A 23346-nucleotide genomic window follows, 5' to 3' on the forward strand; every position below is an offset into this window, starting at 1 on the left:
GAAGTAGACCTACACTCCATACTGGAAGATGGGCAGGCTTTAGAAACGCCTGAGAAAGAATTCAAAAAAATGATTGTAAAATGTATCAAAACACTTTATAATGGAGTTGAGAAAAATAAGGAAGAAGTCAGGAAAGCGCTACAGGAACAATCAAATAAGATAGATACCACATTGAAAACAATTCAAAACCTACAGAAAGAGGTCCAAACGATTACTACTAGAATATCAGAAATGGACAATACACTGAAAGGATAAAGGAGTAGAATTGAAGAGATAGAAGCCAGAACTAGTGAGCTAGAAGATAAATCTCTCAACAGTACTAAGATAGAAGAACAAATACAAAAAAGGATAAAAAAAAAATCTGAAGAAGGCCTAAGATTCATGTTGGATAACATGAAGAGAAATAATGTAAGAATTACTGGCGTTCCAGAATAGGAACAATCACTCAAGTCCACAGAGGAAATAGCTGAAGAGCTTCTGGAAGAAAATTTTCCTAACATCATGAAAAATGTAAAGATAAGCATTCAAGAAGGTCAACGAACCCCAGGATGGATAGACCCTAAAAGACAATTACAAGACATATAATAATCAAGCTCTCCAAAATCAAAGATAAAGACAGCATCTTGAAAGCAGCTAGGGAAAAGAGAAATATAACATAAACAAGGGCAAGCAAATCAGATTAAGCTCATATTTCTCAACAGAAACCATGCAGGCAAGAAGGCAATGGGGAGAGATATATAAAACCCTGAAAGAAAAAAACTGCCACCCAAGAATCCTCTACCCAGCAAAGCTGTCAATCAAATACGATGGTGTAATCAAAACATTCCAGGATAAACAGAAGCTAAGGGATTTTGCCAAAGCCAACCCTGCTATGAAAAACATCCTAAAGGAAGTTCTGTGGACTGAGAACCAACAAGAACACACAACTACAGGATGACGTACATGGCAGCATCAACCTGAACTCAAGTCGACAAATGAAAGAGTCAAGAACAGAATAAAATGATAAGAACAGAAGATCTGGGAGGTCAGTCTATGATCAAAACAATTACAATGTGAAAGAAGGTAAGCACAGAGGAACAGAGATCAGGTGGTGGGAAGGTCAGGTAGATTACTGGATAATATAGACTGCCTTAAATGAAGGGAATAACTAATGGAATATAAAGTAACCACAATGGGGTTGGGGTGGGGGGTTTAGTTTGGGTGTTGGGGAGGGCAATACAAGAAGTGGGTAGGAGACAGAAGAACAAGATAGATGGGGGAACACTGAGACAGGTTCGCATGGCCTAGTGGGACAGAGGGAAATAGTGATGCATACTCAACCTTGAACAACAGGGTTCTGGGATACAGGGATCTAGGTATAGCTTGAAGAGGGGAAATAATACTAAAATCCTTGACTGCATTATGAATATTAGTTTCCCTTGTCTACTATTGTAAAATAGACACTTCAGTGGGATAGAAAGGAATGTTGGGAAACATGACTAGAGAAAATTTGTAAGCCCGCCTTCAGCCTATAACTGACTGGAGTATCTAAAAGGAGTTCTAAAACTTGCCCAGTGAAATAGGCCTCGTGCAAAGCCTTTACAGAGTATACGACCTTAGGTAGAATTCTGAGTCCCATCCAGAACCTTATGAGATGGGACATTCCCACTAGAAAGGACAAGCAGACTGGAACAGCTACAGTGACAGAAGATACATCTTGATGATGAACCTGACCTATACTCAGAGCGGTAGTTATTCTAAATACTAACAGAGAGAGAAAGAATCTTCAAATCAACTATCAGTGCTATCCGCTCTGTACATAGGGTAGATAGGGACGGGCAACTTAGACATTGGCTACCTAAAATGAGGGAGCAATAAAGGCACAAAGTGACTGGCTTAAAAGGTTTCAAGAAAGAGTTTAGTTTAAGAGTATGGGGGGAAAGAAAAAGTCCCCACTGAATAGCTGTCATCTTGTCTAGACGGGTCTCGTGAAAAGAGATGGGGATAAGATTCATAAGATTCAATAGTGAATAATTGTTACCATGACTAATCCCAACTGTCACAATTGTAAAGGTAGTAGTTTTGTAACAAAAAAAAGGGGAGTTGTTAATCTTACAGTCCAGAAACCGAGGACCCTAGGATCATCAAGAGAGATGCACACAAGCAGAATGCAGGACCTTATCCAGAGAAGCAGCAGCACCAGAGATGGAGGAAGAGATGGGGGCATGGAAAGGGGGAGCATCTGAGGACTCTAGATTCAGGAACTAAGAAGAGAGGGACTAAGAGCTGGTGGCCAGAAGCAGAATGTGCCCTTTGGAGATGTAAATTATTATACATGCCTGAGTGTTGTTGTTTTTTGTTTGTTTGTTTGTTTTAAAAAAGCTCAAATGGATAGAGAGAAATGCTGTTGCTGTTAACTGATGGTACATGGAGGGGATTATAATCAGTGTAATGATACAAGGTATACGATTTGTTGAATGTAAAACTGATGATATGCCCTGTAAACTTTCACGCAATCCACAATAAAAATCTTAAAAAAAAACCCACCATAATCTTTTAAATCCTTTTTTCCCTGAAGTTTTTGAAGTCTCTTCATAGAACAGTTGTTGCTTAGGGCTGGGGGACGGGGAAGATGGAGGATTCTTTTTGGGATTATGAAAGCGTTCTAATATTTACTATGGTAATGCTTACATGTATCTGTGACTATACTAAAAACCACTGAATTGAAATACTTTAAATGGGTGAGTTTTATTATATGTGAAATTATATATCTCTGTAAAATGTTCTGCTGTGCATAAGTTCGCTATGGGTCGGTACTGACTCGATGGCACCAAAACAACATAAAACTGTTAAAAAATAATCTTCTAGTGGCTCCCCATGGTTCTAAGCATTCAAATCCAAAATCCTTAACATTAGCTATTGACCTTGCATTATATAGTTCCTACCTACTCCTCTTGAGCTCTGGTAGCATAGTGGTTACAAATCAGGCTGCGAACCTCAAGGTCAGCAGTTTGAAACTACCAGCTGTTCTGTGGGATAAAGATTTACAGCCTTGGAAACCCTGTACAGGGCCACTATGAGTCGGAACTGACTCCATGACACATAACAACAACAACTCCTCTTGACACAGGGCAGCAATAGTGAGCTCAGACATAACAACAATAATTAGGAGGGTGCAGGACTGGGCAGTGTTTCATTTTGTTGAGCACATTGTCACTATGAGGCACAGCTAACAACAACCTACTCCTCAAGCCTCATCTCTTTTCATGGTTCTCTATATTACAGTCACAATGCCTTCTTCCAAGTTCTCCAAGTGATAAAGCATCTTCCCAACCAATGCCTTCTTTATTACCATACTTTCTGACTAGAATGCTCACCTCTTTACCTAGTTATTTCTTGTTCAGTTGGAGCATTGCACCCTAGAGTAAACCTCTGCTCTCCCAGAGAAGGCAGGTCTTCTGTAGCACACGGTCATTAGCAACTCAGACTACTTCTTTATAGTATACACCATGAGAACAATTATTTGTTAACCATTAGTCTTCTTCACAAACATATAAGTTTCCCAAAGGCTGAGATCATACATGTACATGTGACTCACTGCTGTATCATTTGCCTTACATGCCCAGCAATGACACGTGTCCAATATATTTTTTTAAATGAATGCTAGTACACAGTTCTTTATCTATTGTATTCCTATTTACTGATTGTATTTCCATGCTTTAAATATACTTCTCTTGACCTGTATTTAACATATCATATTAATCTTCCAATTCATTACTATCTTAAATTAATCCTTTTATTCTTCTATCTTATAGCTCCTTAAGGAAATATGCTTTAGCTATCTTATGTGACACACAGAAGGCACTCAGTAAATGTTTTTGGAATTTAATAAAACATGTAAAATAAGACTAAAATCTGTAGCATGTGTTATCGATCCTAAGTTACAAAATTTCCAGAAGGCAAAAAAGTCTCTAAACTTCTCTAGTAATTTAATAATGCAATGGGCTCAAGCGTAACAACTGTGAGGGTGGCACAAAACCAGGCAGTGGTTTATTCTGTTTTGCATAGGGTGGCTGAGTCAGAACTGACTCGATGGCACATAAACAATAACAACTTAATAATGCAACTGGGGACTTAATAAAGCAGTTGATAAAGAATCCGATTTTCCTATCATTTCAAATGTCATGAAAGGATGTGCCTGCTGATGAATTTAACTCATTTTACTTCTCTTAGCTCAGAAGGATTTTTGAAGGATTATTTTTGTTGCTGTTTAGCTAATTACAAATATTGCTTTCATATTTAATTTCTAGATGAAGCTAATAGTATCAAAATTACATCTGAAATATTAGAACACAAACATCAAGTATCCAAGATTGACTTATTAATACCCACTTGTATGGAAACCAATTAAAACAGGATGGTTGTCTCTGAAATCTGTTAGCCCAGAAAATTAGTTTTCTTCATTTACATAAAGAAGAAAAAGGAAAGGAAAAGGAGGGGGGGAGAAGAAAACCACTATTTGTCTAGTCACTTAGCACCCACCTTCTACTCCTTCTCAAAACATATATCTTGGTTTTGTCTTCATAAGCAACAAACATCTAAAAAGCTTAAACCACTCTTCCAATTTATACGACAAGAATAGGTCCATAAAGGTGCAACTATTGGTCTCTCCCTGTCTGCAGCAAAGAAGAGTGGAGAAAACTGAAGTCATATGGAAACAATTAGCCTAGTGGGCTAACAGACCACATGAATATCAGCCTTGATGTTCCTGAGCCCAGAAGAATGAGATGGTGCCCAGCTACCACTACTGTCCCAGCTAGATGGTGCCCATGGATAGTATGGGAAACAAAGTGGAACAACACTCAAAATCATAAAAAAAAGACCAGGCTAACACAGACTAATGGAACCTCCACTATGGGTCCTTAGTCACCCTTCAGGCCTGGAAATGAACTCACCACCATGGCTCAATTTTCAACCAAATAAAAGACAGGTCTGTAAGATAAACAAGGACTTCTGATGTGGTGCTGCAGGATAAGCACTGGACTGCTAACTACAAGGTCAACAGTTCAAACCCACCATCCTCTCCTCGGAAACCCTATACAAGGTCGCTATGAGTGGGAATCAACTTGTGGGCACATAAAAACAATAAGGTAAGCAATAACATTAGGGAGGTACACACTCCTTAGAGTAATCAACCATCTAAGATCAAAAGGGCGGCATTTGTCCAAGGACAAAGTTAAGGCAAAAAAGGTTAGGAAGGAAGGAGGAATGGAAACCAGAAGCACAAGAGAGTAAATAGGATAAGTGATGTTATATTGTGAGGACTGCAATCAATGAGATGAAACAAAATGTGTATGAATTAATGAATGGAAAACTGATGTGCCCTGCAAACCTTCAGCTGATTCACAATGATCAGTTTTATTTTTTTTTTAAAAAAAGGGAACTGATATGAAGCAGCTTCAGAAGTTCATGGAAAAATGGAATGAAAAGATAATGAATTTTTCCACAAACTTCTTGAAGCCTATATATATACATATACACATACATACACACACATACACATATATATACACATACATACACACACACACATACACAGATACCAACATTTCTTAGTGGTTACCAGGGATAGATGGGAAGGGAGGGGAAATCACATCTCTAGATCTTGTTATTTTTGGTGGTGGGAAAAGAAGCACAGAATGAAGGCATAATGAGCACAGCTTTACCATAGTAAACGATGCCACTAAGTAGCACACAAGAAAAAAAGAGGTTTGCACTGAAGAATATGACATATATTATCTGACAGCAAGGCCAATAATAACTACAACATGAGTGTGGGGTCACATATGTATGTGTATAGGCATCCAAGTGTACAAGTAGGCACAGGTATGTACTTATGTTTGCACAGATTATCATTGTTGTTAACCATTAAGTCGGTATAGTGTTTCTGAGGAGTGGCTGGTGAGTTTGAATTGCTGACCTTGTGTTTCATATCAACCTTGTGGTACATTGCTTACCGTACAGCACCACACATACCTACATATATGTGCATGCACACGTATATATTCACAGAGGACGTAGTTACAGCTACTTCTCAGATATAACTAAACACCTTATGAGGTTGATTGTCTGGATTTGAAGGGTTAGGACCTTAGTCTCATGTGAAAACTCGATCTAATGACACACTGTAGTTCACAAAGTTGATGTTCTGCATCCTAGTAAAGTGAACAGTTTGTGTGGTGTTAAAGGCATGCCAATAGCCATCTAAGATACAACTATTGGTCTCCACTCATCAGGAGCAAAAGAAAAATAAGGGGGAAAAAATCTCAAAGAAATTAGTCTATAGGGTTAATAGCCTACATAAGCAAAGCCTTCATTGAGTCTGAGACTAGAAGAACTAGACAGTACCCTGCTAGCACTACCAACCATTCTGATGAGGCCCACAAAAGATGGACCCTGATAAAACGGGAGAAAAATGGCAGAACACTACTCAAATTCTTAAAAAGTCCAAACTTAACTGGACCAATTGAGAATACAGGATGCCCTGAGACAACCACCTAGATACTCTGTAAACCCTGAACTCAAATTAGCCCCTGGGGTTGCCTTTTAGTGAAATAACAGATTGACACACAAAATAAGAGTTTATGGTGCTCCATAAAAAAAGCTCCATATGAGACCAAAAGGTCAACGATTACTCTACAGCAAAGATGAGAAGATAAGAGAGCAGAGAAACCAGAATACTTGAAATGTCATTTAAAAGAAGGCTGACAAATTGTGAAATGAAACTAATGTCACTGAACAGTTTGTATAGCAATTTGTCAACTGGGAACCTAATTTGTGACAAACTTTCACTGAAAATACAATAAAATGTTATTTTTTTAAAAAAACAGCTCTTTTGCATACTATAAATGGTAAGATTTCTTGACATCTTACAGTCATAAACAAAATCTTTCCTTGGATATTCAAAGTAAAATCAAGTCAGATAAATCTAAATTTTGATAAGATTTCACCTGTTTTCTATTTTTAACAAGGAATAATTATAGCCTCAGTAGATATGAAATTCCCAAATAGAGTGTATTGCAGTTTTTACACATATTAAAGTGGGAGAAATAGCCTATTCTACCTTGGTCACATCTTCTGAGGTCTCTTCATCTGGATAATCAAAAAGTTCTCAGCTTCTACCTAAAATTTCTTCTATGCCAGTTCACAACTGCTTTCTCATACTTTTTCTCTAAAGAAGCTTTAGAATAGGCTTTCTACTCCCGTAAAGATTTACACCCTCGGAAACCCTGTACAGGGTCGCTATGGGTCGGACCCGACTCGATGGCACTTAACAACAACAACAACAACATCCAAACCTACAAGCTGCTCCTTGGAAATCCTATACAGGGTCACTATGAGTTGGAACCAACTAGAAGGTACTTAACAACAACGATCCTTGTACTACATAATCACATACAGTAAAAACTGTGACAGCCAGAACTCGCAGGACTGCTTCGTTTTTCTGGGTCTTACACGTTTTCCACCTTTGACAGCCTACAGTTTTATCACTTTTCTATTATTCATTTTGGTCAAAAATATTTGAGTTTTCCTTCTCTGACAGGTTTCTTCCTTTATAGAGGCCTCAGCTTTCACAGGTTTTACTGTATGATTATTTCCTATTCTTCTCTAATTAATTTGTTAAAATTATAGATCTTAACTCAGTTTCTCTCATCCTCTCTTTGCTACCAGAGAAGTTGTCACAGATAACCCAGAACAAAAGATTTCCTTTGTGCTTCAGGTTCTCTATCACAAAAAGGGGAAACTTTGTCTAACAATTTTCTCTCTTAAAAGACAGAGGGAAAAAAAGGTATGTCTGAAAGTCCTATCAATCACAATGGTCTAATCCCACTGTGCATGATGTTGCTAGGAGTCAGGGGCTGACTGGATGGCAGATGACAACAACATATGATGGCACTTCAAAAAGTTCATGGAAAAATAGAATGAGAAGATAATGGAAATTTCCCATGAACTTTTTGAAGCTCTCCTCGTATCCAAAATAGAATTTGCATATACATTAAATAATCAGAAATAATTAAGATCTCCACCAAAAACCTCCCCAAGACAATCAAACAAACAAAAATAGAACTCAAACTATAACATAAAGATCTGTTTTGATAAGTTTGAGATTGGGGAAAAGGCTTTACACTCAGACCTTTTCTCTTCCACAGAGCAGAACCCCACAAATTAAATCACTAAGATGACATACCTCCTCCTCTCCCTGGTTTCCACAGAGTCCGTTCCAGTAGTTGAGAGCACATTGGCAGTTGCAACTCCATTGGCAGTGCTAGGTGGAGGGCGGTTGGTGATCACACAGAGTGGGGTGCTAGAAAAAGCATTGTCTGCTGTTTTCTCTGCTGTGGAGTCAGTCTGGGATTTGTAAGGAGTCCTGAAATTTTTAAAAAGATACAAACATAAAAAGAATGGCCAGACTTGCTATACAACACAGAACTAGCACAGAAGGATTAGAGATAATTAGGCTTACTAGAAAATCATCTTGCTCAGATTTTTGTTGGTGGGTGGGTGGATGAATTGTTTTTTGCTTTGTTTTTAAATTCTGAGACCTTTAAATCTTGGAACAGCATCAGTACACATTCAACTTCCTATCCTTTGTACAAGGAGTTCTATTTTATGTTTTTGCTTAAGACACACACACACACAAACCAAAAAAACCAACTAACCAACCCTTAGCTATGGCTCTAGGCAAGATAGCGACACATTCAAGAGTGCTTTAACTAACTCCTCTGTACCTTCTAGTCACTATATGTGCACACATAAACAGGACCTTTGCACACTTGAAAAGACATTGAAGTCACTTACAATACTGGTCTTCACCTGCTCTTAAATTCTTGACAGTGGATGTCTTTGTGGTAGTCCTCAGTCTAGATTTGATGATCTTGAATTATCCAAAGACATTCAATAACTAAATGCTCTACAACCTCAGTGTGTTTAATTCTCCCTCACCTAGCTCAGCTACTGCTCCCTTTCCACTTAGCAAAATGCCTACCTAGATTCATAAGTGGGTGAGAGATTCAAACAAAAATTACTAGGATTCTATATGTAGTCTTAACTACTGATTTTTCAAACAGCACACTATATAATTAAACTGGCTTATGTGAAAACAATACTGTGTTTCTTAAACAAGTTGGGAGCAACCATTGGCTCTCCACTCAAAAAGCTATCATTTGTGATGTCACAGCTTGTTGCTGGGGTAACAGAGTCCCAAAATTGATACTTAGATGGGAAAAGCAGAGAAAAGGAGGAATATTTTAAAACCTGTTTTTTCAACTACACTAAACTATTACCAGAAATGTTTCCAAATTGCTATAAACTCGATTCCAAATAATCATTAGAATAAGTTTGGAAAAAAATAATCAGATTTCAGAACTCTAAATATGGTACTTATATGCAAACATAAAAATAAGAATGTTTCTAAAATACAGTCTACTTCTTCTGAAGCAATTAATCAATCATAAAAGAGGGCAACCTTTTATATTCATTTTTTTTTTTCAAAAAAAAATTGAAGGGAAACAATTTCTCAGGCTTACAAGATATATGACTCTATAGGAAATACAAATAAAATTACCCAGAAATAAAGCTAGAGAAAATTATGCTTATCAAAAGTCTAAACTAGTTATTTTTAGGTTAATGCCATGTTTTGGTCTTTCTGCCATAGTACTGTAGAAGCTGTTGTGATAAAAATGAAACAGCAATGGAACTACTTCTAGAGATTTTATTTTACTAAAGTACATAATAGAACCTTTGCCATTATTCTGAAATGTGGTATAATCTTACAAATGGATTGTTAAGAAAATAAGAAAAACTCCAGAGAAGAAATTAGCGGCTGTACACAGAAGTACAATAAATAGGGTCTTTGAAGCTTTGGTGCCACAGTAAGTTAATTGTTAAGCTACTAACTGCAAGGTCAGGGGTTCAAGTCCACCAGTTGCTCCTTGGGAAAAAGATGAAGTTGTCTGCTTCTGTATAGATTTACAGCCTTGGAAATCCTATGGAGCAGTTCTATTCTGTCCTACAGGTCACTATGAGTTGGAATCTATTCAGTAGCACTGAGGTTTACAACCACTTGGAGCTAAATTTAAGTAAATGTAACCTCTTTAGTTTCTACTTCCATAATCTGGTGGTGGTGGTAATGGTGTGCCGTGGAGTTGGTTCCAATTTATAATGACACTGCACAGGGTTTCTGAAGCTATAGATCTTTATGGGAGCTGAAACCTTCATCTTTCTCCCACAGAACAGCTGGTAGTTTCGAACTGCTGACCTTGAAGTTAGCAGCCTGAGTCATAACCACTACGCTACCAGAGCTCCTTACCTTAAAATCCAAGATTTTTCTGATGATTAAGTAAGTATGTAAAACACTTAATATGGTGCATGGAATACAACGTAAACTCAATGAAAGCAAAATAATGAAATGGTCAAGCGCTTCCAAATGGACAGACTTAAGATTAGTTCATATCTCAGTTTCTTACTGTGACCTTGAGCAGATGACTACTCTTCAGCCTCAATTTCCTCATCTATATAATGACATTAATGTCTCTACACTGGAGGGGCTCCTGGTGAGACTATACATATGAGTGCCTGAGACAGCTAATTTCCTAATCCATTTTCCCTTTCTTCCTCATTAACAGAACCCCTATATTATGGAAGGCACAAATGTACCTAGTTAAAAATCCACATTTTCTAAAGTCTCCCTAGTCATTAGTTATGTCGTTAAGTGCCATCGAATCACTTCCAACTCATAGTGACACTGTACAGGGTTTCCAAGGAGCAGCTGGTGGGTTTCAACTGCTGACCCTGCAGTTAGCAGTTCAGTGCTTATCCTACAGTGCCACGCCACGACTCCCTGGTCACTACAGTTTATATGAAGTATAAACAGAAAACTGTTGTGTAATGCTTCTGTGAAAATTTTCAGTCTAGAGCATGTCTTCTTTTTGCCCTTCCCCCTTCTTCCTGCCTATAATGCAGCCATGATGGCTAGCGCTCCAGCAACTACTTCAGACCATAAAGCAACCCACCGAAATAGAAGGCATGAGCTAAACAGAAAGACAAAATGAACCTAGATCTTTCAATGATCCTGGAGCTGTCGTATAGCTCTGACTTTTTCTAGACTTTCTAAGTGCAAGAGGAAAAACAACTCATCTATCTAATTGAAGTTACTAATTATTTGGGTTTACTGTTGCAGTTAAACCAAACCTCAACATACATTTTATATACTACCTAACTCACACCTGGCACATAATAAGGTTTGAAAAATGGTAGCTGTTATTAGTAAAGGAAATATTTAATTTAAATTTCTTCCCCAGTTCTCTCTCTTCATAGTTAATTAAGTAATCTCCCCAGGTTTCAGTTTCTTCATTCATGACGGTAATATTCCCCATGCCTACAAGGGAGTTTTGAAGAGTTTGTGGAAAAGATGGAATTAGAAGATAATGTAATTTTTCCACATACTTTTGGAAGGTAACTGGATTACCATGAAGATCTAATATAATATATTGTTGTTAAGTGCTGTCGAGTCATTTCTGACCCATAGCGACCCTGTATAGTGTTTCCAAGGAGCGGCTGGAGAGCTTGAACCACCAACCTTGTGGTTCAAATGACTTTGCAGTCCAGCACGTTAGCCTAAAGTACTACATAGGTCAATGTAAAATATAAGGTATTATTATAAACAATGGAGCCCTGGTGGTATAGTGCATCACATATTGGACTACTAAATGCCAGGTCAGCGTTTAAATCTACCAGCTGCTCCTAAGCAGAAAGATGAGGCTTTCTGTTCCCATAAAGATTTACAGCCTTGAAACCCTGTACAGGGTCACTATGAGTCGGAACTTACTGGACAGCATACGCAGCAGCAGCATTAACAATCCACAGTCCTGGTGGCACTGTAAAAAAAGCACTGCACTGCTAACTGCAAGTTAAGGAGTACAAACCCACCAACCGCTAAGCAAGAGTCTCAGAAACCTTATAGAAGGTTGTCATAAGTCAGGATTGACTTGATGGTAATGAATTTGACTTTGGTTTTTATTATTAATAATCAAGGAGCCTTGGTGGTACTATGGTTACGTGCTTGCTTGTTAACAGAAAAGGCAGCAGTATGAACCTGCTCCACTGGAGAAAGATGTCTGCTTACATAAAGATGGATAGCCTTGAAAACTCCACTAAGAGGCAGTTCTACTCTGTCTTATAGGGTCATTATGAGTCAGAATTTGACTCTATGACAGTGGTTTTCTACTATTAATATAACCTATTATTATTTATAACCCTGTTACTCTTGGTCAAATAAAAGATCATTTATTTTAGCGGGGAAAAAAATCTGATCAACTAACAATCAAGCACCTCCATTATTGGTATTCTTGGACCAACACGTCATTATTTTTTCAAATTTTTTTGTGTCAGGTGTAGAAACAAAAGAACCACCACCCCCCCAAAGTCGCTTTGTCACTCAAAAAAGGTCTCTGGTCACATCGAGTGGATTATGAACAACAGCTAAAGTCCTGCTGCACTTTCATAATGACATATGGCGAACCAGAAATCACAAAGACAGTACCCAGAGAACAACGTTCATATAAATATAAACCTCTCTCTTCCCAGTTTTACCACCAAAACACTCTCACTGGCTAGGAATTTTCAGAAAGCTACAAGAGGATTTTGGAACTAGAGTTAGGTTTCTTTCAAACCTGGGTTTGAATGCCATCCTCCAAAAGAAACTAAATCCAAGACCCCTACCCATAATTAAACGCAAAATTAATAAAAGTGAAATATGGGAATGCATATTTTTAATACTTGGTTTGCCACAACAGTATAATCCTATCACAACTAGCAAGAGAAAAATGAAAGCAGTCATATTAAATAGATGCTTAAACACCAAGTACACTGATACACACTCTATAATTATTTCATGAGCAACTACTGACCACCTAAAGCAAAAGCATCTTCATTAAGTATGGACATTTTTGTGAAAACTCAATCTTGCTTCTATAGTGATAAGTCCCTAGTTCAAATCCCATATTGTGTATCCAGATGTGTTGCAACTTTGATGAACGCAACTCAAATGGCTCCAAAAAGCCTTACCTGCCATGGTGTACAGATGCAGTAGTGTTTGCACTGAATGGTGCAGGGCAAGAAGAGGCAGGTTGCCCCTGACAGCCCCGAGAGGTAGATGAACCAATGGTAATGGGTGAGGTAGCAGGAGATGAATTGCGATTGGCTGAAATGTAGGGACTGGTGGGGTCACTACTTCTACCAAATGAAGCACTGTAAAATAGCACACAGTCACTTTCCTCAGGACATGCTGCTCATTCACCATTTCCCAGCACCACATTCCCACCCAGATTGTGCACTTAAAAACAGCATAGGCCAGAGAGGATATGTCAACTGGAAGTGATCAACTCCAGCTAGAGCTGGGTCACTAGCAGCAAGCAGGCAACTGTCAATCATCCAAAAGAGTGAAAGAATGTGAAGGTAGAGATATGATTATGTAACAAGGGAAAGCAGAAGAGTAGACAATATGCCATGAATAGAGTCTAAGAAAGAAAAATAACAGTAAATAGAATAATCTTATTAGAAAACAATAATTTCCAACAAACCCCAAGGCAAAAAATCATGCACCCCAAATGTCTGCTTGATATAGAAGTAGCACTGAAAAAGCTAAAGTAAGATCAGAGATTTGCAAGAGGCTTCAGAGTGAAGATTTAAAATGAAAGAAAAGAACAGAGGAGTTCTGTGCAAAAATGACTGCAATTATTTAGCCTAAAGCAAAAATGTCTTTGGGAGGATTTAAAGTTTTAAAGCCTAGAAAGGAATAATATATGAGCAATAGAAAACAACTTTTCTTTGTTTCAAATGAAGACAGTTGAGAACCATCTCAAGTGCAGTCATAAATAATTTGGATTCAAAGTTTAAAAACACTTCTTGACTGTAATAGTAATGACACATTTGAGGAAGTGACCAAAAAACCGTTATGGGCTTTCTTCAGAAAAGAAGCATTTTATTGGGCCGTGTGAAAGGAATTCTACCTAAAGACAAGAGATGAGCTAAAAAATGAAAAGTATGCCAAGGTTTGGCATAGACACAAAATGACAAATTTCTACCCACGCTTTCAATTTTACATAGTGATGGCATATGATTCTTTCATTTTTGTAAAATCAAAAAGTACTTTAGGGTTATAGACGAAGAGCTTTAGAAATTTAAGGCATGAAGTTGTGTATATTGTCTCAAAAGTGGTCACATGATTAAGAATGCCTTCCACTCTAAATGAAGGTAATCCTTCTTTCCTCTGTTCACCATAACAATTCCAAACTACATCTATTAAAGTAAAAGCCACTCACTCAATCCATGTGACTGATCATCATAAAGTAACTCTATAACTAAAACTCAAATGGCAACTTTTTCTCCTAGATCTGGAACATTATTTTCTTTGAAAAGTTTTCTTGGTTGTGCATTGAACCATACAGATAACATACAGAAGACTAAGGCCTTAACTTTTAAGATAAATAGGTCACAGTCTCATTAAGCCCCAAACATAATCTGCAGACTAAAGCTATCATGAGTCACTGACATGTACTTGTATACTTTCAAAGTTAAGCCCTTTCTTACAGGAAGGGGCTTTAACAAGTTTGTGCAAAAATGGAATGAAAGATCCTGAACTTTTTCCATGAACTTTTTGAAGCCTCCCTGTAAACTGTATATGCAGAATTGTAGAACACTAAAAAAAGCAACTGTTATTAAGTGCCACTGAGTCAGTTCCAACTCACAGAGACCCCGTATAGGGTTTCCAAGGAGCTGCTGGTGGATTTGGACCACCAACGTTATGGTTCACAGACCAGTGCTCATTCTACAGCACCACACGAGGACTCCCTAGAAAGGCACTTTGCTGTTGTTGTTGTTGATAAGTGCTGTCAAGTTGGTTCCAGCCCAGTGACCCTTTATAGGGTTTCTGAGGAGTGGCTTGTGAGCTTGAACCACCAACCTTGTGGTTCAAACCGACTTTGCAGTCCAGCACATTATTAATTCATGGTGCCACAGCAGGACTCCACCAAAACAAAAAAGGAATAGTGGCTGTTTGTTTTATAGCTTACTATTTTCCATGTTCCGACATGAACTAATTGGCAGTGCCTATAATGAGGAAAAGCACTGGATAGGATCTGGAGCAGATTCTTCTTGTCAAATGAAAACAAAGTTTTGATTCCTAACAACTAACCTGTGTGGTGCTGAAGGATAAGCACAAGGCTGCTAGCTGAAAGGTCAGCAGTTCAAACCCACCAGCTCCTTCTCAGAACAGACTCAACAGCACTGAACAACAACAATCTGCTCACAAGAGTCCTGGTGTGGTAGGATAAACACTGGACTGCTAACCACAGGTCAGCAGTTGAAATCCACCAACTGCTCCTCAGGAAGCCTTTACAGGGTAGCGATGAGTCGAAGCCGACTGGACAGCACTTGACAACAATAACAATCTACTCATATAGTCTATAGTCAAAGCATGTTTCTATGGTAGCCATTCATTCATCTCAAAAACCTAATGATAAAGGCTATGATATGAAGAAGCAATTGGAGGAGTTAAACAAGAGGAAATGAACAAAGAATTCAAAGAAAGCAAAGAAAATCAGATTCTTCCACATCAGCAGCAAAGTTCAAATTAAAATATTAATTGTGTCTTGTAGCTCAATGGCTCTGGCAAAGGTGCTTTGGTTGCTGGCTAGTCAGTGCCAAAGAAAGTTAAGTGCAGAAAAGGGAATACAGATGAGAAAAGAAGAAAGAAAACCCATGTACCTTCTCTGCACCAAACTTGCGAGTTTCACATCTTGATGGATCTGAGGGCCATTAAAGTCATAAAAAAAAAAAAAAGACTCAAGTCCCTAAATTAACAGTCTTCAAAATGAAACTTCTTAATGCAATATAAAACTATCCCCATTTTCCATCCCTCACCACCCAACTGTGTCCTTCCCTTTTTCCCCGCTATCCAAAAATAAAACTTGAGAAGAGAACTACTCTCATTTTAGAAAAAGGAGAGCCAGCTACTGGACAAGGGTGATTTAAAGTTAGTTCTGCCCAGAAATTACTGTAAGTCATTTCTGATTGAAGATTTTAATAGGAGTGAGAGGATGGAGTATACATTCAGATCTGTGGTGAAAATTTGGAAGTCACTTTAATTCAGTTAAGAGAATACATTAATTTTAATATCAAATTAGTCAGGATGTCAATCCCAAGAAATAAAAGTGATTCATTTAATTATTTTTTGTAGTGCTAATTAGATATAAAAAGGCATGCAATTACCCATATTCCCAAGGCCAGAGAGAAAGAAAAATCATCTCCCATCCCTTTGCAAGTATGGGTACCTTTTCAAGTATGCTGATACATAGGTGGAAGGAGCAACTGTTTGTGGGGTTTCATTTCCCTTTGCGTCATCCCTCCACTGTCGGGTATAGGAACCACTCCTCACTAGATTAACAGCTGATTCTCTGTGAGGCATGAAAAAAAAGGAAACACAACACTGATTCCTACCATCAGTTTTTGTCCATGATACAATGCAAACTGGGAGAAAAGGGCTAGGTAGGTAAGCTATAACACAGCTTGAGAATTAGACACATTTTCTTACTGGCAAGTCTCTGTTTTATACATACCTGTTCTCTGTATAGACAGAAGACAAGTATTACTGTCTGCTTTCTTTTACCAAATTGGAAGCCAATTAATTACTTAGCAATTGCAATAAGTACCAAATTCCTTATGCCAACAGTTCCTAACCTTTTGTAATGAGAAATCATTTTTCTCCTCTTTTAAAAAACCTTATAATCAGTCCCCAGTACAGGGCTGCTCAAAAGTAAGCAAAGAATGATGCAATGGGGGAGATGAGGAGGTCTATTCCCAGGGAGAGAGACTACTGCGGAAGGAGAAAGTAATGGACTTGCTGGAAGCCTCTCTAGCAGTATAAACGAAAAGGCATCAAGGAAGGGGCTATGGGGTTGTTGAACCACAATTGTTAATTCAGGTTCTTTGCTGAAAAAGTTATGGACATCCATGCTTCATATGGTTCTTCAGAGTAGTCCTTCTCAAACTTTGATGTGCATCAATTCACCTAGGAAATCCTATTTAGATTGCACAGTCAAATCCAGCAAGTCTGGGGTGACACCTGAGATTCTGCAAATGCTAACAAGCTCCTAACTGATACTGATGTTGCTGGTATGAGGACCACACTTCGAGACACAATGCTTTAGATCAGGTTCTGCACTGAGATGTAGCAATATGTGAAAATTCATTTTGACTGATGATGAAGACTCAAATTGTGTTTATTTATAAATTAGAAACTGATCAATTCAATTATAGTTTTTAGTGTTTACCATGTGTTAGGCACTAGGAGTACTTGACAGATCAGACAAAAATAAACCCTAGCTTTATAGTGGACTAAAACTATTCCACACTTTTAAGGGTCAAGGAAGACTTTCTAAAAACCATAATGTCTAAACTGGAGTTAGTATTTGAAGGGTGAAGAACTGACAGCTCAAGTAGATTAAGGGCTGGAAGGTGTTCTTATCAGAAATAACTACTCAGAGTATATTATGGACATCCGAGGAAAGAGACAAAGGAGTGCTGGCCAGGAGATTACTATACCTAGCAAAGCTAAAAAAAAAAAAAAAGGCCATTTTTGGCCTGTATTACAATTACCTGTTCTCTTTTTCTTCAATGTCACTTGTGTTGTTGAGCCTCCGGGGTGCTGGTGAACTCAAATAGCTTTTGTTTTCTCTCTCCTGTAAAATGAAAACAAGTAAAGCACAGGAAGGTACAATACTGACACAACTTACACCATTTTGGGTGAAAAAGCAGAATATAATATACATATATAATCTGAATTCTGGATTCAACACCAATTCTGTTTTTAGTGGTATTAAAAGACATTATCTTCCAAAGGCTTATTCCTACCATTCCTCTATTAAAAACTAGTATGTAAGAAAATAATTCTCATGGGGAAAGAAGGGTGATCAAATAGTAAAATAACACCACAAATTATGAGCAGTAGCTCTGCCAAGAGATAAGGAGCCTTTGAGAAACCACAATGAGAACATTAGTTCCAAATTTCTTGACGAACTAAGCTTCATTTATTCATCAGCCTATCTTTTCCTTGAAACGCAGCTTCCTTGGGAGCATGCACAATTACACTGCACCGTTAATTCAACCAATATCCCCCATCCCCTTTAGTACTCTCCAAAAACGTGTCCTCAGACAAGAAGACTGATTAGAAGGAAGATCTGAACACAGAAAAGAGTACAAAGTTGAGCCCTATAAAATCCAGAACCCAAAGTGTGAAAATAAAGATTAACGCATCTTGGGTCAGAACATAGGTGAACTGTTTTGAAATCATCCTGACAATACTTTTAACTCATGGAAAACATAACAAAACCCTGAGAAGTTTAACTTTCAGAGAAGCTCAGGAAAATGAGCACTTAAGATCTCTCTGAGTCAAATATGAACTCAATGGCACACAGGAACAAGCTCACTGTTACCATTTTACAGATAAGCATGTTTAGAATTGAAGTGTCTTATTTTCAGTTAGGAGTCCTATTGTGGGACCCAAAGGATCAGCACTGGATGGCTAACCACAAGGCTGGTGGTTGAAACCCACCAGCCACTCCTTGGGAACCCTATAGAGGGTCACTATGAGTCAGAACTGACTCAACGGCATCCTAAAGATGTTATTTGTATTGGTTATGAACAACCTCTCAAGCCATAGTCAGACTGTCATGCTTTTGATGCTTTTTCTCCCTCCTCTAGGTAAGTAGGATAAGTACTAGACTGCAAAGTCAGTTTGAATCACAAGTTCAGCGGTTCAAGCCCACCAGCTAGTCCTCAGAAACCCTATACAGGGTCACTATGAGTTGGAACCGACTCAACAGCACTTAACAACAACAACAACTGGGTATGACATATGGAAGATAATAAAGAATGAACATAAGGTAAGCCAGATGAAAAAGTTTTTAATATTAATCAAGGATTGTTGTGGTTAAGTGCCGTCAAGTCAGTTCTGACCCATAGCGACGAGATAGGGAAACTTTTTTTCTGCCAAGGGTCATTTGGATCTTTATAACATTATTCACAAGCCATACAAAATTATCAACTTAAATATTAGCCTGTTGGGCTGATGAAAGGAGATGGGGATAGGTCTCTTGTGATACAATAGTGAATAATTGTTATCAGGACTGACTGTGAGGGTTGGAAATATAAAGGTAGATGTTTTGTAGCAAAAGGAAGGGAGTGATTGACTTTGCAGTCCAGGAGAGGAGGTCCCTGGGACCATCAAGGGAGAAGAGTGGAGTGTAGGACTCTATCCAGAGAAGCAGTGATGCCAAAGAGGGAGGCAGACACGATGATGTGGAGAGATAGAGCAGTTGGGGACTTGAGACCCATAGAGGGAGAGCGAGGGGCTGTGTGCTGACGACTGGGGGGGCAGGCTTGTAGGGTATACCCTTTGGTTGGGTGATGATGCATGGAGGGGACTGTAACCATGCAATGAAATGATATACGATAGGATGAATGTGAAGCTAATGTTCTTCCATGTAAACTATCACATAATTCACAATAAAACATTTAAAAAATTAGCCTGTTATAATGTGATGGCTAGAATGCTGTTGCCTTGGCAGGGCCAGACCAAATGATTTCACAGGCCTCATGTGGCCTTCAGACTGGATATTCCCCACCCCTGATATAAATAATAACAACCTCATCAAACACATACTTCATTAAACTATCAATGGGCCTGTCTCTCTTTAAATGCTTTGCACTTCCATAATCAACTTAGGAATTAAAAAAAAAACTTTCATTTCTCCCCCCCCCCAAAATTAGATTTTCATGTAAGGAAATGTGTTGGAATTTCCCCACACCCGGTCAATATGCACCTTATCTTTGTTGTCCAACAGAGCAGAAATTCGAGGGCTTGATGATGAGCGGTAAATGGAGGAGCCTCGGTCTCTTAGAGCCTCCCTGGAATTAGCCACCTCACTCAGTGTGTTATGGCTGCCAGTTTTTCTGAGTCCCAGTCTCCAGGAAGAAGGAGATTCATCTTTTGGCTCTTCCGACTTGTTAAAAAGGCTGGAGGAAAACTATGAGGGAAACAACAAAGGAAAGAAAAAGAAAAGCTCTGGTGATTCTTTTTCAATCTATTTGTCTTTTCCACACTTAACTAAACTCAGTGAGGCAACAATAGGCAATACAAGAAGGGCACATACACAGCAGATTTTCTGTCAATGTTCCTTTCCTCACCTTTCCCCCTGAGCCAGAAATAGTTCCGGACCTGACCCACTTGCTCTGAGAAAGTAAACTCTATGTGCTCTCCTTATGCAATATGACCTAGAGCAGCAGCAGATCTGGGTTCTAGTAATAGCTCTCGACTCACCATGTAACTAAAAATGTTGTTGCTGTTAAATGCCGTCGAGTCAGTTCCGATTCAATAGTGTTTCCTAGGAGCAGCTGGTGAGTATGAACCATTAGCCCTGTGGTTAGCTGTCCATTGCTTATCCTACATCGCCACACAAGGATTTGTAACTGAAAATAAGACTTCAATTCTAAATATGCTCATTTGCAAAATGGTAGCAATGAGCTCGTTGCTGTGTGCCATGAGAGAATTTCTGACTTTTAGCAACCCTATGCAAAGGGTAGAATTGTTTCTTAGGACTTCCTAGGATGTAGTATTTATGGGAACATATCTTCAAAATATAGAGTTTAAATATAATTCATCTTATAGAAAATCTTAAACATACTTTCCATGATTAAAGTCACTTACGGCCATTGACAACGTATGGAACACAGTTCTACTCTGACACACGTGGCGTTACCATGAGTCCATTTGATTCGATGGCAACTGGTGTGGTTACCTAACAAACCAAAAGTCACTACTGCGAAGTCCATTCCAACTACCAGTGACCCTCATGTAAGACCGCACAAGAGCTCCACGGGGTTTCCGAATCTTCACCGAATCAGACGACCACATCTTTCTCCCACAGAGGAGCTGTTGGTTTCTAACCACTGAACTCTGGATTACAGTCAAGCACTGTAACCACTGGACCCCAGGGCTCACGTTGTTTGGTGCACCTGACCTAAAGTTTCTCAGAAAGCATTTTAATATTCTATCAATTAAACTACAAGAAAGAGGATTTTTGGTTGTTTGATGTCATAGTTTAGGTTTAGCCTAATCTGTGCCGTTAGATTTTCATGTGTGGGCCATGGCATCTTTGGGGGTAGTGGTTATGTGCCGTGGAGTTGGTTCCAACTCATAGCGACCCTGTAACAGGATTTCCAAAGCTGTAAATCTTTATGGGAGCAGAAAGCCTCATCTTTCTCCTGCAGAACAGCTGGTAGTTTCGAACTGCTGACCTTGAGGTTCGCAGCCCGATTCGTAACCGCTACGCTACCAGAGCCCCTTATGGAATCTTTAGACCTTCCTTAAACAACCTTTTTTGTTCTAGGCCAGCTTCAAGGAGCCCTACATGGCTACATTTTATGAATTCTTCAATGAACAGAAATACGCTGATGCAGTCAAAAATATAAGTACCAATATCAGTTAGCATATGCTTATCGTCTCCAGCGTCATTGATTGTTCCTAAGAAGCAGAGCTGGTTTTTAGCTCTTTTTGTCAGGACTCTTGGAATCTAGTACCGTCACACAGGACGTTCTCCGTTTTCCTCTCTAAGCTTATCTGTATTTTACACCTTTAGAGCTTGCTGCCAATATGCCCACATCCAAGCCCTACGTCCCCTGGGCTTCCTCCCTTACTTGCTCTGTGAGTTTCCATAGCCTGGTTTGCCCCACACAGTAGTGTCTGGCCCTGAAACCCCTAAATGCCTCACAGAAGCACAGAGATCCCTGGTACCCCAGACCCAAAGCTAGGGACAGAGTGCTTAGAGAAGAAATTCTCCTGGATCCTAAAACTTTAATTTTTTCTGCTTTTTAGGAACAAACATTTCTCTCCCAGAACTCATTTAAAAAGCATGAATGTAGACAGGAGAACCAGGGACTGGGGCTCAGACCAGCTACCATTCTGGCCTTTTGGCTATCAGCTGCAGTGATCTAGAAAAGTCATAAAACAGTCCAGTTGAGCAGAGACCCTCTCTGCCACAACCTGCGAAAGTGGCTATCAGCACTGGAGCACGGAGGCGAGTGCCTTGGACCCAGAGTGTGGGTAGGGCCTTGGGGAAGTCCTGTGCCTCCCTTCACTGCCAGGACCTTTCCTACAGATGCCTCACACCTCTTTCTTGATCACTTGTTAGGGTGCTGGAAGATACTCCTGGTGTATCTTCAAACCAGGAGCCTGGTCAAACCTTGGTGGGGATACGCTAACGGCAGTCTTTCATACTAATGTAGAACTGTGTTTAGAGGGTGAAGTTGCGTAGTAGACTGAACTGGTAACTTTTTGATTAGCAGCTGAAGCACTTAATCACTGCACCACTAGGGCTCCCTTAATATTGAGCTTAATCTTAATCCTTCCTTATAATATGTGGAGACTGGAATAAACAAGATGAACTAATATATAGATATGCTTTAAGTTACTGTAATAAACTGACTTAAGTCAATACTAATAAAAGTACTAATGGTCATTTCACTCAAATTCTAATTGCTAATTTCATGAAGATCATTTTATCTAGGGTAGAAAAAAAGAAAATGTTAATACTAGAAAGGAGCTTTCTGCAAAGCTTACTACATCATCTTTAATTATCCTGTTTTTCACAGATCGGAAACAACACCATTAAAAAGCATGAGGCCAAGGAAAAGCTTAGAGTACAATGGTCTTCAGAACCCCAGCGAACAGTCCCTTCCTGGGGCAGAGGGGCCTTTGCCAAATCTTTTGGTCTTCTTCCTGGTACCTTGTCTTCCTGATACTTTTACCACCTTGTGTAGTGAAAATACAATAAACTCATTAGTCACTGGTCTGTAACTCATATTCCAGTTTTCTCTTTTCATCAGTCATTTGATTTTATAAATTTACACACTACTTTCCTCCAGCTCTAGTTGCTGAGTCATGTCTGCTCTTTACAAGGCACCTGAGTCTAAGGAGAAAAATGCCTTTATCAGCATTATTTTAGCAAAGCACACTAAGTATATGTGCATATTTGTTTTTTAATTTAGTATATTTCTCTTTTTATAAAAAAGCATGCAGGAAACATCAAGGCAAGTGGTCAGGTCCCCTCAGTGCAAACCCCCTTCCAAGACTAAGACTCAATGGGAATACACGCTGTGATTGGTGACCATGCTCGACACCGATAAGGGGAAGTGAGGGAAAAACAGCAATGAAGCGGAGAACTAAGCCCTACAACGTCCAATAGACTCCTG

The 23346-nt window shown here is 38.9% G+C and overlaps 1 protein-coding gene across 3 annotated transcripts in view; it reads right to left on the reverse strand.

Moving 5' to 3' along the window:
* The window catches only part of PPP1R12B (protein phosphatase 1, regulatory subunit 12B), a 341109-nt gene that overhangs the window by 177112 nt on the left and 140651 nt on the right, over positions 1 to 23346 (reverse strand). For 2 of the 3 annotated variants that reach the window (XM_006834128.1, XM_006834127.1), the window contains exons 10-13: positions 19920 to 20123; positions 17695 to 17777; positions 16371 to 16493; positions 8228 to 8407 (exon numbers count right to left, since the gene is read on the reverse strand). In XM_006834128.1, coding sequence (XP_006834191.1) covers positions 8228 to 8407; positions 16371 to 16493; positions 17695 to 17777; positions 19920 to 20123 — 590 coding nt within the window. Of the gene's footprint in view, positions 1 to 8227; positions 8408 to 16370; positions 16494 to 17694; positions 17778 to 19730; positions 20124 to 23346 lie in introns of those variants that run through there. The other variant, XM_006834129.1, reaches the window with a different exon arrangement.

The sequence above is a fragment of the Chrysochloris asiatica genome, unplaced genomic scaffold, assembly GCF_000296735.1.
Source record: "Chrysochloris asiatica unplaced genomic scaffold, ChrAsi1.0 scaffold00009, whole genome shotgun sequence".
NCBI lineage: Eukaryota > Metazoa > Chordata > Mammalia > Afrosoricida > Chrysochloridae > Chrysochloris > Chrysochloris asiatica.